Source organism: Numida meleagris, chromosome 5 (genome assembly GCF_002078875.1).
Source record: "Numida meleagris isolate 19003 breed g44 Domestic line chromosome 5, NumMel1.0, whole genome shotgun sequence".
Classification (NCBI taxonomy): Eukaryota; Metazoa; Chordata; class Aves; order Galliformes; family Numididae; genus Numida; species Numida meleagris.
The window spans coordinates 22625544-22643144 of record NC_034413.1 but is presented as its reverse complement, the minus strand read 5'-3'; the positions used below and the strand labels follow the sequence as shown (position 1 = coordinate 22643144).

At 37.8% G+C, this 17601-nt stretch overlaps 1 protein-coding gene across 2 annotated transcripts in view; it reads left to right on the top strand.

Annotated features, from left to right (window-relative positions):
* The window catches only part of DLG5 (discs large MAGUK scaffold protein 5), a 95372-nt gene that overhangs the window by 28381 nt on the left and 49390 nt on the right, over positions 1-17601 (top strand). For both annotated transcript variants that reach the window (XR_002439377.1, XM_021398878.1), the window contains exon 2: positions 7862-7930. Coding sequence is in view for 1 of the 2 variants with exons in the window: in XM_021398878.1 (XP_021254553.1) it covers positions 7862-7930 (69 nt within the window). In the remaining variant the exon portion in view is untranslated. The remainder of the gene's footprint in view (positions 1-7861; positions 7931-17601) is intronic.

Sequence of the window (17601 nt, the reverse complement as noted above, 5' to 3'; positions counted from 1 at the left end):
GCCTCCTGAGATGGAAATAACTTTGTGAAGTGAGCTTTCTCTGAAAAGGCTGCTGCGTAGCAGTACTTTGCTGGTCTACTGACCAGCAACAAGTCTGTCTTCAAACCTTAAGATTTGGTTAGCATACGCTAAGAAAAATAGGTGTGAATCTATTACTGTCTGGGTTTAAAGAAGTTAGCAAGGAGATCTGAAGGTACTCAGAAATACTATTTCTGCCAAAGTTTAATGACAGGAAGGGGTGTTCTAAGAGGTGTCTATTCCCAGCCCAAATAATGATGTGTTATGTGACTTGATGCATCTTTCATCTGTCCTTTTTTTCCTCCAGAATAAAAACAAATGTATAATCTTCCTATTTTTAAGAATTGTTGCCAGGTTCTCATCTTGATGAAGTTAAAAAGCTGTACTACCCCAGCATTAGGAGGGTTGGGAAGAACAACTCTGCCATGTGTGTTGGAAGGTATTGGGAAACAGTGACCAGGTGTTTTCTCCATGTCCAGCCTTCATGTTTGCCAAGTGAAGTTTAAGGATATATATATAAACTGTTACACATTTGTTTTCCAGAGCCTCAGCTGCTGTGCACATTATAAAAAAAAAAAAAAAAACTTCGTGGCACTGCACAGTGTGACAGATTGTGCTCACTATTGCTACTGCAGTCATTTCCTTCTTTTGATTTATTATCATTCCTTCCTTATTGCCTTTCCCGGTTTTTGCTTTCTCTGTCTGCTTTTCATTTGAGCAGCTCTCATTACCATACTCTGACTCTTTTGTCAGACCACTTGTTGCTACAGCAGGTATAAAATGCTTCAGGTTCTTGTGGAGTGTAAGCACTGTTTGGAAGTTCCTTGAACTGTTTATTCCTAGGACAGAGTCCCACACTAGGTTGGTCCATAGGTAATGTTGAAATTGGATATTTATAACGGTCAGTTGATAACTGCCATTGGGCTTTAAAGTTAACCTTGAATGAGATAGGTGAGCCAATACAATATATACTTCCAAATCTATGAAGTACAGATATGATAAAATCTTTCATTATTTCACGTGTGGGAAGTGTGCTCTGACTATGGTAGCTGAAGAGTTGATTTTATTTCGTTTATGTCAAGCTTCAGATGGTAGTTGCAGCCTGGAGACTTGTTGCAGCTTGTGTGCGCATGCATTTTTTTTGTTTGTTTGCTGTTATTTAAAGGATTTATACTACCTGTAGGTTTGTTAATGTTTTTAGAAGTGATGTTGCTTGCGGATTTGTTGGAAAAGCTGTATTTACAAAACAGTACGTCCTCTGACCATAAGAAGCCAGTGAAACCTTTCTTCAAAAAATGGAGTTGCTTATCCACAGAAAGCGAGGGATCATTTGGACTTTGTCTTAGATTGACACCAAGTAGCATAAGATAAGGAAATTGGCCGTAACGTAAGGGCCAGCTTTAAAATCTACGAGCTGGAATATGTGAAAATTTGTTTCACCTGCCCACATTGCTAAGACTTTAAATGCAACTTTTTCCTGTCCATACTAAATGCAGAGGTTAAAGAATCTGCAGCTAGTTGTTATTCTTTCCCTTTTTGAACGTGAACCTACAAAAATCGATATTTCTTTTTAAAGAAGGTTACTGTTGAAGGCTGTGCGTGCAGTTCTTCAAATGGGAAATAGTTCTTTTGCCAGGATCTCAATGTAATATAAGTTAGCATATTTTTATAGTATGTAGCTGTTAGTCTTAACAGAACTGCTGAAAAATCATCACCCATCTGATGCACTACCTACCTACAGAGTATTCAGGGCTGTAAGAGATGGGCGTAGTCCCTGGCTGTGTGCTGTTGAAGCTGAGTGTTGGAGATGAGTGACTTGTCAAGAAAATATACACCAAGTAAAGCGGAGTTAAAAGCCATCCCAGTCAAAAAGCAGAAGGCAGAGGTTAAAGCTGTTGTTTCTGGTTCAGAACCTGAATTGCTTCAGGACATTTCAAATAAGTAATAGCAGTAGTAATTGTAATTGCATCTTTGGTCCTGCTGCTCCAACAGATACATTATTACTGTTCTCGTAAATAACTCCTTTTAATGTTTCAAAGCGCAAAACATTAAATTAGTCACTCTTTAAAATTCTGAAGAAATAAGTGAAAGAGTGGAAGGTATCAAGGGGTATATTATTTCCAGTTGAACTGATATACTTGGATGTCGTCTTGTTGTTCGTTTTTAAAGCAGTCATAAGTTTTTGTATGTCTTTGCTTACAGTTACCAGCTGGTAATAGATATATAAGCTGATAAAACATCAGGGTAACTTGGCTCTTGAAAATTGCATTTGTTGCAACTTTCTTAGGCATTATTAGTGTATGGTAAAACGGCTTGAATGCTGTCAACTGAAGCTCTGTACATTTTTGTGAGCAGAACTATGCAAATTTAGATTTGTAAGGCTGTTTAATCTTTTCTGTCCGTCTTTTTGTGAAAAAGGATGGTTTGACCCAATGTTCGCAGTGGAATACAGAAGAACAAATAATGCTAATAAACTACGTGGCTAGCAGCAAGTGTATGCTCATGATAAAATTATAATATATAAAAACAATCTCTTCTTCTCATCTCTTCTTTCTTTTTCCATTCTCCTTTTTTTCTTTTTTTTTAATTGAAAATGCCAACTTTGGCTTTGTTTCATAATTCAGACTGTAGTGGGATGCCCAACAATTGTCCAGTGATTTAGACTTCGTAAAGATACATTGTGAATTGTTTTGGGTGTAACTCACTGCATTGCTTGCTGGCTAGCAACAAATTATCTATGCCAATGAATGTATTCATTACTAGGGAGGGCATATTCAAGAATGCGTGTTTAGATATAGATCAAAGCCATGCATTTACTGTGAAGTGTTTTGAACAGAATGTTGCTGTGAAAATAGGAATTTTCCAGATACCAATGTTTAGTATTGTTTTTAACACCTGAAGATCAGATGTTGTACTTAATTATATGTCTGATAGCTTGGAACTTGAGCGTTTGAACTCAGGGCAGCTTTACTGATGTCTCTGGCCTGAAGCATGTTACTTAACTTTCCTGAATCTAAAGCTGCACAAAAATTGTCGTATTACATTAGAATCAGCCTGACCTGTTACTCTGTCACCAGTGCTGATTTTTGCATGTCTGAACTGTTCTGTCCTCAAGAAGAGTTTATTCTTAATCTCTTCTAATTAAAGGGTGGCTTAAGCTCTGAAATATGTATTCTCCAAAACCATACCTTTAACATCTGTGTCTTCTTAAGTATGTTGTTTTAAAATATCTTCACAATTGTAAAAGGAAAATAAATATTTTAACCCTCAGTCTCTTTATGAAATTCTGTGAGGTATTTGGAAAATCAAAATGATAAGTTGCTTGATGCTTTGGAAAGCTGTTTAATGTTCATGCAGCTTTCACGCCGTCCTGAAAATAAAAGAGCATTTTATGCTTCAGGGCATAGTATTAAGGAACTGTGAGTATGGTGAATAAGCAATAATACTGCTTTTAAAAGGAGATGGGTGAAGAGAGCAAGTTTTTGCTGATGTGACCTCTGCTACTGCTCTGCTGCTTATGTTTTCAGTTGCTCATATCCTTAAAGGCAAATGATTGTCAGGTATCAAAAATGAAGATGACATGGACAGGAGCAAATACTCTATTGAAGGTATTGTGCAAAGTCAGGATTAGAGGTCTGAATGTCACACAGCTGGCAAGACATGACTGCGTTTTATGTTTTCTGACAAACCTGGCTGTGCAGGCTTCCAAGAAAGGAATAGCCTTGGAGATGGAACGTGGCAGATCCATGTGGTCTTCTGCTCCTTGGGCAGTTCTGGTTGTTGTGATGTGAAAGGCAATGGGAACGCTGTAATCTGGGTCACTTCCAGTTTTAATCAAACTTGTTTGCTCCCCCACAGCACGTAGGAGTCCTGCCAAAGGCAGTTTGGTTTGGTGTGATGAGGCACGGGTCAACAACTGTCACGCTGTGCTCTCACGTCCAGTGCTCTGGGCCTCCCTTAGGATGGACCTCTGCTGCCCAGGAGCCGGATCAGCTGCAGCCATGGCACAGAAAGGAGTTGGGAGGAGAAGCAGAGTTTAATTAACAGTGGAAATTCACAGGAGGGGAGTGTTGGGAGTTGTTTAATATCATCTGTAAGCTCAGGTATAACAGAGGAAACTTGTGTGGGGAAAGCACTCTTCCTAGGCTCAGTCCTGCAGTGCTGTGTCCTAGTTAGGAAACATGCTTAATTTAGAGCCATCAGTACTGAAGATCTGAAATACAGCCCTTCATAGATGGGTGACATGCCATGGGCTGTGTAGCTAAGGCCAGCACGCTCTCTGTCTTGTGTGATGAAGCACTTAATGTACTGTGAATTACACCCTGGTTCTTCACGCACTGAAGCATGTTTGGTAGACCAGCCTCTTGTGCTTAAGGTGTGTATTGGAGGAGTGATCATTTTTTCTTCCTACGCATTTATTTAGTTGGTGTAGCAAATTTTGGAAAATAAAATAGCCTTCAGACTTGCCAAGCTGAATCATATTTTTAAGTTTTAAGTATTTGAGAGAAAAATACATGTTCTGGAAAAAAAAGTGTTCAAAAGACACAGATAATGAATTTTGAAAACCTGAGTCCCACGTATCTTATTTTGCCACTGCAGTCCCCTTCTGTACAGTGTTCTTTAGGGTCATGAGCAGAGCTGGTGTTTTGTCAGTGTATCTTTCTGGAGGAGATGTTCGGGTTACGTCATAATGAAATCTGAAGGCACTGTTTTTATTTCCTTAGAATTCATGCAATAATTTATGATTTAGTGCTGGAAGAAATTGAATTTGATCCTTTGTGCTGCTTTCTTCTAGAAGGCGCAAGTGCAGTCTTGCTTTGAGGCTCTCCTTTGGGATAGTTGGCTTGTCTTTTTTAGTCTCTCCTTAAAGTATAGACGATACCAGTGTTATGTGGTATTTCACAGTTTAGCAGTTAGGAAGGATGGAGAAACACTCTGTAGTATGGAACTCATAATTTAATCCCATCAATCTGGTAATCCCATCAGTCTAGACTTGGCACCACTGATGAGGAACTGCCTTGATTAAACAACTGGTGTCTTCCTAGGATACGCAACTTTTTTTCCTGCACCATTCTTTCTTTTTTTAACAAGGAAAAGGTATGTCACTGTGTAGACCATGTGTTGAGAAATGGTGAAAAAATGGGTTCCTATTTCTGTCTTCATAGGTGACTTGGACAGCTAAGCAACTAATTCTTAGTTCTCTTCCTCAATTTGAAAATTTTTAACTGGCCTTCCTGCCATCAAACTAATAAGGACAGTAATAACATGCAGGAAGTTGACTTGCTTTAATTGTTTTAAGTAAAAGGAAATGAGATTATTAAAATCCTGAATTATAGATGGTAGCTGCTTCTAAATCTCTGTTCTGCTTAATATAGCATGGAACTGATCTGAAGTTTGAATTCAGATGAGCAAAAAAGAAATGCCCCAAAGCAAATCTGCCATACAAAGGGAGAGCGTGCTTACGCTTTTCTTCCCCTCTTTACAAATGTGGATCTGTAAATGTCAGGTCATCAATCCGTGGATTAAAATAAGTCTAGTCAAGTGTAACTTATGACATATCTGTTAAATTCTGGAAATCAGTTAAGCATCACTTGAAAGCATGCATGTGAAAAAGAATGCTGACATAGATTAGAACTTAGTAGAAAATAGGGTAGTATTCTGGAAAAATTGTTGTCAACCCAAATACTGTGAAAATTTAAGTTTTGGTCTTGTTAACAAGTACAGTCAGTATGGCAGCTATGAAATGTCACCTTGCTGATTTCTTTCCTTCAGCCTCTGTGTGTACATTTGTAAGTTTTCTTTCTTTCTGTTGTTGCTATGAGATAGTATAGTTGTCTTTTCATGTCAACTGCTCTCATAAGAGTTACTGTGTTACATGAAGACGATCTGTAGCTGTTCCTTATATTCAGATTTATGGTAGTAACTACTTCAAAGTAGTGTTACGAATCTGTCTTAATCTAATGTGATCCATTTATAAAATTGAAGATGATGTATGTTGAGCATCAGAATGTCTTAAGCATCTGTTAAATTTTTCATACTGATTCTTATATCTGTGTGTTGAGAAGATGACTGAGGTGTCAGGTAGAAAAGCCTGTGCGTATTTCTGTTTTGCTTTGGACTTTGTACAACACATGTAGCAGGCCATCTTTAGAGCTTTCCAACTGGATCAGCTAACCCTCCCTCCCCTCAAATACAGTTGGGAAACTATAACAAATAAATTATTTAGTAAGGATTGCCCAGAAAGAACTAGAAGCAAGATCCAGATTATACAAGCTTGATCTACCCTAATTAAAAGAGTATCCTGGGTGTCTGTTTGCATGCCTAAAGATACCCTGATCACTCACAAAATAGTAAATTAACTCTTTGTAAATTAGGATTTACAAAGCTTCAGTGTTTTCCATCATTTTTATTACGATTGTTGCAATTTGGTCTTTTTCAGCAATTCTGTAGAAGGGGGGAAAAAACTCATTCAGTGTTTCTATGATGAAATCATTTTATTTTTCCACTTGAAAAAAGAAGCTGCAGCAGTTTAAGGTCACCCGAACTTTGTTTCTGTGTGGGGCTCATATGTAAGTTTTTAGAGGAACTGGGTGATTTTACGTTGCCAAGTGCAATGAAGTGCCATGTCTTGTCATGCAGATTTCATTGAGCTGGAGACCCATGCAGTTTTTATGTGATCTTGATATACATTGTCAAAAAGATATTCTAATTTGTTTAATATATTGATCTGCTTTTTTCAACTTTCCACTTATTTCTAATCCTCCCCTTTCAGTCTGGCTGGAGATCATGCCCTCAATTGTTATTTTTTTTTCCAGTTCATTTTGCTGTTACTGCTTGTGTTGTCAGCTAATTTCTTACTTAATCAAGTCTTTCTTTCATCTAATATTGTGGTAACAGGTGTTGTGCCTTTTCCTAAGGAAGTGCAGGAGATGAGCAAAAATTAGTATTTCTTTAATTCATTTGAAAAGTACGTCCATGTGTTTAATCTCATGCTTCTTAGCTTTCATTTCTTAATTTCTAAGAGATTGGAAGAAACACATAGCGAAACGTAGGAAGGAAGATCGTAGGAAAAAGACAGCTCCTGAAAATATTGAATTTATCTTTGAGCTCATGTTCTGGTTGCTGCTGAAAATGAATCAGATTTCAAATCACTTGCCCACATAATCTCTCCCTTTCTTTGCAGTGGGATGTTAATCTTGTTTGTTGAGGAAAGGTGGAGCTGCTTAGTTCATAAGGTTTTGAATCAGGGCCTGTTTTTCTAGTTCTTCTGGTGCATTTCTAAACAAACTAAAAGAAAAGGCACCCCATCTATCTGTGTATATGGAAAAACATGCTGTCAGTACCGTCAATGACAGCAGATAGCTCCTTAAAAAGGTCAGATGCTGAAAGCTGAAATGAATGCAAGCAAAATGTGTTTACTGGTGCAATTATGTTTCAAAGTCTGAAAAGTTAGAGGAAAGAAATACAAATCAGTAAGGCAAATGAAGCAGGAACTGGTACATCAGAGAAGACAAGAAGCCAAAGTGGATTCTGATGATCGTCACAGACATCACTCAGTCTTCATACTTAAAGAAGAAACTTGGTGTTTTCAGTGCATCAGAATTAACCATTGTATTTTTGCTGCATTCATTTTTACCATTTAAGCTGGAATTATTTCCTACTCAGAGCATAGTGTTACATTCATTTACAAGTTATCCAGTTCCTACTAGTTTTTTACGCTTTAATAACATTTATGCATTTTGATAATGTGCAGTGGGTTTGGCTTTTGCAGAGTCAAAAAAACCAAATGGTTAGCTTGATTTTATAAAGAAAAAAATAATACTCTGTCTTTTTCTAATTTTAGGATCTACTTACAGTGTGCTGTCCATAATGCCTTCTGATTCTGAGAGCAGCAGTTCTCTGAGTAGCATTGGTGAGTAAAGGATTAATTTAAGAACTTGATGGACAAATCTTTTGGGTGCTGGGATAATGTGGTCTTATAGTTGTCTTTGTCGAGGGTAGAAGGATTCAAGTTGTTCCAGCAGAGAAGTTAAACTGTATTATATAGCCATGCATCTTTACAAGGAATAAGTATACCCCTTTTGTGTAGTGCAAGTTCAGAATTTTTGTAGCTTCACGTAGTTGTTGCCAATAAGATCTGTTACATCAAATGACATAACTGCTGCAAATTACTGAGTAAAATAATGTGAAAATGTCAGTGTTAGGCTTCTACGAGTCTTAGGTATCTATATGTACACATACATATTTACAAACATATATATGTATATATTTATGTAGATATTAAAATTGTAGTCAGTTAAAGCATGGTAGATATTAGAAGGCTATGAACTTGGCTAATAATATTTTAAAACTTTTGGAAGTGAGTGCAAGCTTTAACTCTTTTTTTTTTTTCCCTGAGTGTAATAAGTTGCTTCATTTTCTGTAGTTTTAAAGCCATTGGGAAACAAATTATTTGGGGAAGAAAAAAAAGATTAGAGGAAAAAAAATGTGGACAGCAGCCCTTTAACAACAAGATATCTCAGAATAGCCGTGATCACTGTCAGTTTTCCTGTTCTTAGAGAAATACTTTTATTGTGAAATCCATGTAAAAATAATTCCCTGTGGATAGGGAATGCAGGCTTTCACATTTTTTAAGTTCCAATTTAGTGTCAGGCATCTGTAGAGTTCCTTGACAGCAACAGGCAAGTCAGTTGTCCGTTTAAGGATGTGTGTAGACATCTGTTGCAGTTATCGAGATGAGCTTTTAACTCCAACGTGCAGAAACAAGGTTTTAAGGTTGACTGAACGTATGGAAAGTTGTGACATGTTAGTCTTATTTTTATCCAGTTCACAATTGTATGTTATTACTTGAAAGAAGGGTGTGATTTGTTTTGTTATGAAGAAATTGGAGCTGAAGATAGGAAGGAGAAATTTTAGAATAACCAGGCTTGCAAAAGGACTTCCAGAGAAGGAAGTTCTTCTAATGTGAAATACAATAAGTTGGTTGAACAACAAAGTGAAGTGGTGCTTGAGAAATGAGTGCAGGTGGTTCTTTCTGGCCCTATATTCCCAATTTTAAGAAAGAATACTTACACTTTTTTCAATTTTTATAACTTTGTGGGTGCATATACTTGATTCTTTGTACCTGATATTTCATAATTTTGGAAGTAAATGTTAATAACTGGTATTTAACAGGATTAGCAACTATTGTTTACCATAATGAAGAGAACTTTTGCTTGAACAGTTACCACTTAGAGGCTGTATATATGTAGCATGTATTCTCTGTTTTATCAATTTTTTTTTGTGGAATAGTCTCTTACGCAAGTGTGGGATTCCTGTTTCTGAACACCTATTTAGGATTTGGTATTTTGCTTCTGAGGCATCCTTCATTCCCATATATCAGTCAGAACTGAACTCTTTCCAAACTGTTTTGTTCACCTGACGTTTTAAAATATTGAAATTTATACTAAACACTGTCCTGTGTGTTTTTTCTTCAAGAGTTATCCTTTGAAGAGTATTGTGTGTGCAGTGATCCAAGTTATTTATAACCTAAAAAGAAAATAACCATTATGAAATAAAATTTGTGTTCCTAGTGTTCTCCATAGTTCTGGGTATTTTTTTTTTCCAGATGGTTAATGTGAATTGAGTGCTAATATTAACTACATTAACAGCCAGGGGAGTTCCTTGTTTGAAACTGATGTGTTTATGTTATAGTCTGGTTACAGACTTGTTATTCACAAATATCATTTTTTCTCCAAATCATTTTCTCTATCTCAATCTTGCTCTACAAGATGAGATATTTTTCATGTGATCTAATATCAGTAGCAAATTCTCTGTACTTAATAACCAGCATGTCCTAATAGACATGCTTGCAAGTCACTTCAAAGCTGCCGTTAGATTATTTTAATACTGACAGATTTGTTGAGTGACAAGCCATCGTAATGGAAGGTGTTTGCATGCCAACTCTCTGAAGGCTTATGACTTATTTGAATGCAATCCCAATGAAAACTGAGTTTCTTCAGTGTTCCATGTATTTAAAAGCATCTTCCTTCCACCGCCACCCAGATCACTGGAATATATTTTCAAGGGCTGTGTAGGGCAGTGGAAATAAAGTTTTTCTTGTGAAATGAATGCATCAGTGGAAGAAGGTGAATAGCTCATAGTTTAGGGTCAGTGTAAGCTTTGGAATATATTGTTTGGCATTGATAGTTATGCACATGCATATAAAGGAATATTTTATTTTTTCCAGTCACATGTATCTTCTCTATGGGGCAGAGAACGACGATATTTTATTTTTCCTGAGTTCAGTATACTTACCATTAATATTAAACACATTTTTGTTTCTGATGTGCTTTGCTTCTGTTCATCAAATAGCATGGAAACACGTTTGACCTTTCAGAGAAAATGAGAAGGGGTACTAATTAAGCCCAGTTAAAGGAGCTGATAGTACATCTTAGTGTCTTCCAACTAGGAGAGGTAATAGAAACTTCCATTCATTGTCTTTTTGCTCCATAGTTCATAAAGCAACTAGAGAAGAGGATGTCCCTGTGTTTCATCTTTTCTTCCTATTCTTAATCATCCTAGCCATTGTTTGAGGTAGTTTCTGCTGTTAGCATTCTCAATTGAATTACCTTTTTTCTGAAATAGTTCCAGGTAAGCAGGATGTTGTACAATTGAGATGATTCTATCAACTGTGCTCTAGCAATTCATGCTAGAGAATATTCCAGGTATTTAAATATGATATAGACCTGACAAACAAGTGAACATGTTCAAGGAGGTGAAACCTCTGGCTCAGGTAACTTCCTGAGTTAACAGTCGCTAGGTAGTAGTGGTAGTGGTAGACAATTTGGGGTAATATTTTTTTGTTGTTTTGTTTTAGAAATCATTCTTAGAGATGGGTAGGATCCCAGTAGGAAAGTTTGTACTGTAAAATTGCTGTATCTACTTTATCACTGATGTCGTTGCTGGAAGTGGTATAAATGCCGTCCACAAACTGTCTGACAAGACCTCTACCTTTTGTGCATATTTAATGGAGTAAATAGCTCAGAATCTTGATCCCCAGAAAGTATGAATATTAATAATTACAGTAATATGACAAATGAACTGATGTGTGTATGCGTGAGCATACTTGATCAGCAGGTAGTATTTTGTGTGAGGCTGGCAAATGTGATGCTGAAGTATAACATTATTTTTGGTACATCAGTCTTGTTAGCTTTGTGGTCTGTTGTGGTGCCAAAGACCTTTCTCCATAGTTTTATGAATTCAGGAGTAAATTCTTGCTAGCTGATTTTTTTTTAATGGGACTTCGAGAAAAAAAAAAAAGTCATAAAAAGGTGAACATTGTTTACCTACAGTTGCTTCATGTTAACTTAATTACGTCCGTCTCAGATGCTTCCTCATTGAAATATTTTTTCTTGTGTAATAGTATAAATCTTTTCTGTTTTTTAGCTGTTTTTAGCTAGTTATCTGTTATTTGTTTCTTTCAGTCAGGAGAAAAAGACATAGCTAGTTTCAAGAGTTTTGGTAATGGAGGTAACAGATGAATATAGGGAGGGCATTTGATGCACGATGTAATGCAGCGCTGCAGGTTCCTCACAGTTGTTTTCTCTTGCTCCAGCTTGTGTGTTGGACTCTATTTCTGTTTATCCTGTTGCATACTCTGTGCCTGTGGGCTCTCAGCAGCCAGGCAGGAACTTGGACCCTCCATGGTAGGACAAGTCTATGGTAACATTCACCAGAGAAGCAGCAGTTCCTACAGAAAGATGAGAAAATGACCTCATCTGTCAATTCATACCTGAATGGAGAACTGATTGTGAAAGAGGAAAAATGTCTGTTTTGGGGGCAAAGGCTTTCTATTAGAGAAAAATTGTCTGGCAGTTAGCTCCAAGGTGAGAAAGATGAATTGTAATGATACAGCTGTAAATACACAGAGTGACTTTTTTAATTTTACAAAATCATTGTATTGATCCATGAGCTTTTCTGTTACCATAATAGCCTTAGTTGTTGTGAACATGAAATGTATATGTTTGTCCTGTAGGAAGGCAGGGGTGTTTTGACACTTGTAAAATAAATCTTGCAAAAGGCTTTGACTGATCCCCGGTGACTTTGTAGTTTTGTAAATAAACAGTGTACTTTTTTTTTCCTTTCTTTCTACAGTCCACCAGATGGCAATAACTAGTCCCTTTGCACTCATTTCCCTGCAGTAAGCTAAGGTACAGAGTGACTTAGGTAACACTTACATAGCTGGGGTTTTTGTGTTTAGGGTGGGGGGGAAATAAGATTTTCCTGTCAAGGATGCCATAAAATAGCAATATGATTATGTGATTAGCTATTAGGTAGGATTCTTGAAACTGAGCCAGGTTTCCTTTCATTGACCACAGCAATTGTTTTAATGTTTCATGCACTTTTCACTGTCCAGAAATAGGTAAGCACAGAGGTAGATATCAAATCCTATCAGCTCACGGAATTGTTCTCCCTTTCATGTTTTTGTATGTATTCATAATTAATTTTTTCCTTTTAAGTAGTTGTCATAATTTTGATAGGAGAAGAGAGCAAGAAATGACGTAACAAGTATAATGTTACTGATGTGACTCACAGCAGAAGAGTTCAGGACTGCTCTGTCTCAAGTACTGCCATGTCATCCGCTTTCCTTGCCTAGATGGACTTGCAGAAAATGAGGGGTGCAGGAGTAATGGACTTCCAGCCACCTGTGGATGTACCATGTGCATATGGTAGAAGAAGCCATTGAGTAGAAGTTAGGGTAGCAGACCTGGAGAAGGAACTAGCTCTTCATAGATGGATCTGCCTTCTTTTTTTTCTTTTGCCTATGTATAAATAAAAGTACAGAGAAACAGATCTTTGTGCTATACAAGTTATTCCTTCTCTGTCTTCCTTACCACTCAAAACTTCTTTAGATGACAGTGTTTTCTTTGTTCCCTTAAATTTCCTTCCTTTTCTTCCTGCTGTATGAATCACGTTCATGCTGTGCATGTGAAACAGTGTGGATAGGGAGAGTACTGAGGGGAGGGGAAAAAAAATCACTGTTGATTCACCGAAGGGATATGATATAAGCTGCCACAATCCCTCCATCCCTCCATTGTGCTTCAGCCCCACCTTCTTTCCCCTCAAAGGATCAAAAATCCTCATTAAATTGTCATATTCTCTCTGTACTTTGTTTCTCATCTCTCTCTGTTAGTCACAAAGATATCTGTGTGTAAACAGAAGCATCCTTCATCTGCCAACTCTTTGTGCCCAGCATACTCTCTCAATGGAGCTACAATCCTGCATCTCTGACATCAGAATAATTATTTATGAAGTGCCTTGTGTGCCAAGCACAAACCAAGCCTCACTTAGGAATGAAGTGGAGCCCAGCAACAGCATTAAATGTGACAGGCACTGGCTGCTCTCCCAGTTGACCAGTAATTGTAATGGAGGAGAAGACAGCACAGAGTAATTCTTTTTAATAATTTGTCAATTTGTGTAGTACACTCAGTCATTTAACATTTGTAATTTTTGAAGTTAAATATTCACCAAGCACTGAAGTGAACTTGTATAACATGGTTCTGGATATGCAGTGCCAGGTGGTCTTCTGGTGCAGGGAGGTGGCCCAGCTGTCCTCTGCAGGAAGGGGGGTTGTACTGCTGAGTGACAGAGAATAGCTGGGAGACACTGTCACTTTATAAAACAGCAGGGGAAAACCTCTGATTTGTCCTAAGGGAACTCAGGAGAACTTCAAAAAAGTAACCCTGCCTGTAGCCCAGCTGAAGTGCCTCAACACCAATGAACACAGCATAGGAAATAAGCAGGAGTTGGAAGCCATGATGCAATTAGAAAACTATGACCTAATTGCTATCACAGAAACACAGTGGGATAAATTACACAACTGGAATACTATGATTGAGGGCTACAAGCTCTTTAGAAGAGATAGGCCAGGCAGGAGGGGTGGGGGAAGTTGCCCTCTATGTTAAGAAGTGGATAGATTGCAAAGAGCTGCCTCTAAAAAACAGCTATGATCAGGTTGAGAGTATGTGGATTGAAATTAGGGACCAGACCAATAATGGACATCTGGTGTTCACCTGACCAAGGGGGCCATGGAGGTGCTTAGGGATCTGCAGCACATCTCCTACAAGAGAAGACGGAGGGGGTTGGACTTGTTCAGTCAGTCTGGAGAAGAGAACGCTCCAGGGACATCTCTTTGTGGTCTCCCAGTACTTAAAGGGAGCTTACAAACAGGAGAGAGATGGACTTTTTATGTGATATGATAGTGATAGGACAAGGGGGAATGGTTTTAAACTAAAAGAGGGGAGATTTAGGTCAGAGGTTTGGGGGAAATCTTTTCCTCAGGGTGAGGCACTGTAGTAGGTTGCCTGCTGAAGCTGTGGATGCTGTATCCCTGGAGGTGTTCAACACCAGGTTGGATGGGGCAGTGAGTAGCCTGATCTGGTGTTGAATGCCTCCTGATCTGGTGAGTGGCAACCCTGCTCACAGCAGGGGTTGGAACTCTGATCTTTAAGGTTCCTTCCTACCCAGGCTGTTCTATGATTCTTTGTCCTCCAGCCTCAGGTGTTGTCACTCAATGAGCTGTTCTTTCTCAAAGTTCACATGTTAGAGGCTCCTTGACAGCAGAAGGTATGCTGATGTCAGCTCTAGTGCTGAACTGGCACAAGGAGAGGAATTGTGTATTTTTGTTGTTGCCTGGGAGCATATGACTTAAAAGAGATAGGCAAAATAGTGGAAGTATTAAAGAGATACATCTCTTGGACTTTCATTTTTTTTCTAAATGTAGTATAGCTTTAAGTTTTGAATGGCAGTTTAATTTCAGTCTCTATGTATTTCTTGCTGTACGGTGTGCATTCTAGACAGTATCAGCTACCAGGCTGTATAGCATTGTCTGAAATCTCTGTAAATGTAATATTATAGAGAGAAAGAGATGCTAATTGTTTCTAGCTACTTCAGGAGGAATTGTGGGGTACTTCATATGAATATTAAATTGCTGGCAACTTACAGAAATGCCATAAGTACAATGAATCTTGAGTTATTTTGTCTGCCTTCATATATCATATCAAACTGAATAATGAGCCAAGACCTAAATTGTTATATTTTTGAAGTATACTCTTAAAATATTTTCAGTATTTTTGCACTTTGCGTATCCCAGAAGATATTGTTTTGAACATGAAAGGTAAGATGAAAGGCTTGTGTTCTGATATATTGTCTGCAGATGATAGAACATCAGCTGAATACCACTCTACTTATGCTTCAGCACGAAATTGTCAAATTTGTTTACGATGGGGTGTACTAACATAATATCTTTGTTAATTTCTGTGCTTGTCTTGATTTACTTCATTTCCTATCTTTTATTTCCTATCTTATTATTTACTTCACTTTCTATCTTCTTTTTTCCCATATTTTTGAATTTCTCTTCCCTTTTCTTCCAAAGTCAATCTCCTTTATCTCTTTTTAGAGTAGCCAGGTAAGTCATTGTTCTGGTCCGTGTTCTTTGAAAAAGTCTCTATGAATTGGCTTAAAGGGTATGTTTCAGTGTTTCAGATTTCCAATATTTTTACAATCTCTGGTAAAATACTGTTGACCTTAGCAGCGTGATGCCACGACAGGATTATAGTTCCCGGAACTGATACATTTTTTTTAACCTACCTTAGTACTATTACAAAGCATCAAAGTTTTCTTTCAGTATGTTTAAAAAAAAAAAAAAAAAAAAAAAGTTCTTCTTCCTCTCCTTGCTGCATAGTATTTTTTTTTTTTAAGAAATGTTTAATAAAAAAACACAGTTACACTCAGGGATCAGGCAATGGCTCTGAAGGAAGCTGCATTATGCTTTTCTATGATGCGTGCTTAACAGATTGGTGTTGCATAGTCTTCCATTCTTCAAAACTATACCAGAGTACTAATTTTTGATCTTTTTTTTTCCTAAAGCAAACAAAGTTTACAACTGATAAGTGTAGCAGCTGTCACTTGTTCCTTTGTCAGCATATGCCAGCATTACACCTGCTGAAGGGCCACAAATGAGGAGAAAATTTAGCAGGAATTCTACCAGTACATTACTTAGGAATCTTTTTGTGTATCCTAGTGATTGGCTTTGATGATTGACCTCTATTCAAAAGTCATTTTCCTCTAAAATTGAGACTCAACAGTTGAGTTAAACCTCTTTTTATAGATCTAAATCCTATGTATTTTCTTGTCCTTTGATCTGTGTAGTACATGTTTTGTTTCCTGGAAACAAAAGTTATGAAACACCCATGCTCCTCCACAAACTTAGAATAACTTCACGCTCCTTTTTCTCTCAGTTTGGTTTATGAATCATATAGGTAATCCTTAATCTCTTTGCCTAATTTTTGGTGTGTTTGTTATTAACCGCCTTCTTTTAAGTAGCTAGCACTTTGAATTGCTTTATTGTATTCTCACTGACTTTTGTAGCATTCCTGGCAGCTACGGGATTAAGTGTAGTTGTGCAGTTTTTTTGTCATTTCAGAGCCACCCAAGAATTACTCAGTAGATGCGATGCCCTCATTTAAAAAAAAAAAAACAAACAAAAAAACCCAAAAACCAAAACAGTAGCAACAAACAAGTTCACTTTGCCAATGAATAGTCCTGGGGAAGAGGGAGTTCTGGGTTTGCACTTTTTTTGCTTTTGTTTGTTTTTTTTTACATTGCCTCCAAAGAATCAGTTTGAATTTGTTCTTGATCTCATAATGGTTCTGCATGAATTGGGCTTGAAAATCCCTGATCCGACTGCAGCGTTTCACATGCTGCAGTATCAGTGTTTGGCAGCAGACTGGTGGGATTCCTGAAGATTCAGTCTGTAGTAGTCTGAATGGGAATGCAGTGTGTGTGAATCCCCATCTCCTGCACTCCAGACAGCATGTCTGGAACATGGTGTCTTTCCCTACTCCCTGCATCCCTTTATCAGTCTGTGCATTCAGGAAATCATTTTGGTGTCAGCAGTTTTCTTTTTGGGCTGTAGAACAGAATGACAAGATGATGCTCAGAGCTTCCCATAGGAGAAGCTGTGGCAGTGAGCATCAGTGGAACCTCAGCCTCAGGCTGGCATGCAGCAGCTGCCCAGCAGGTGTACCGCTCTGTTTGGATGGGGTATCTGAGCCCAGGTTATGCTTCTGCTGTGCTGTTATAAACCTGAAAAACATTAGGTTTGATCCTTCCCACCAGGGAGCTGCTGGCTATTCACATGCAGAAGCTTCAGCTGTATTTCCTTGGCTGTGGTACAGGTTTTAATCTCTGTTGTATTTTAGCTAAGAAAAGTTCTGCAAGGACTTTTCAAACTGACATAACTGGTGCTTTTTTCCTTTCCTTGCAATTTTTGAGTACTGGGTTGCGGATTTTCATTCATGTTGATCTTTCCAGAAGGACTGCTCAGCTCTTTCTAAAGTCTTAAGTTTATCTGAGTTGGAAGTTTGTTTTGCATGCTGGCGGGTTTGTTTAGGGTATTATGTTCTGTAGTAAAACAAATACTGAAGTGTTGCACATTCTTTTCCTTGCATGTTACATGATCCTCACTGCTTTCATAACCTGTTAGGTTTTCTGTCTGTCTGATGAAGCTCTGCCACAGTTCAGTATTGTACCTTTCAGTTT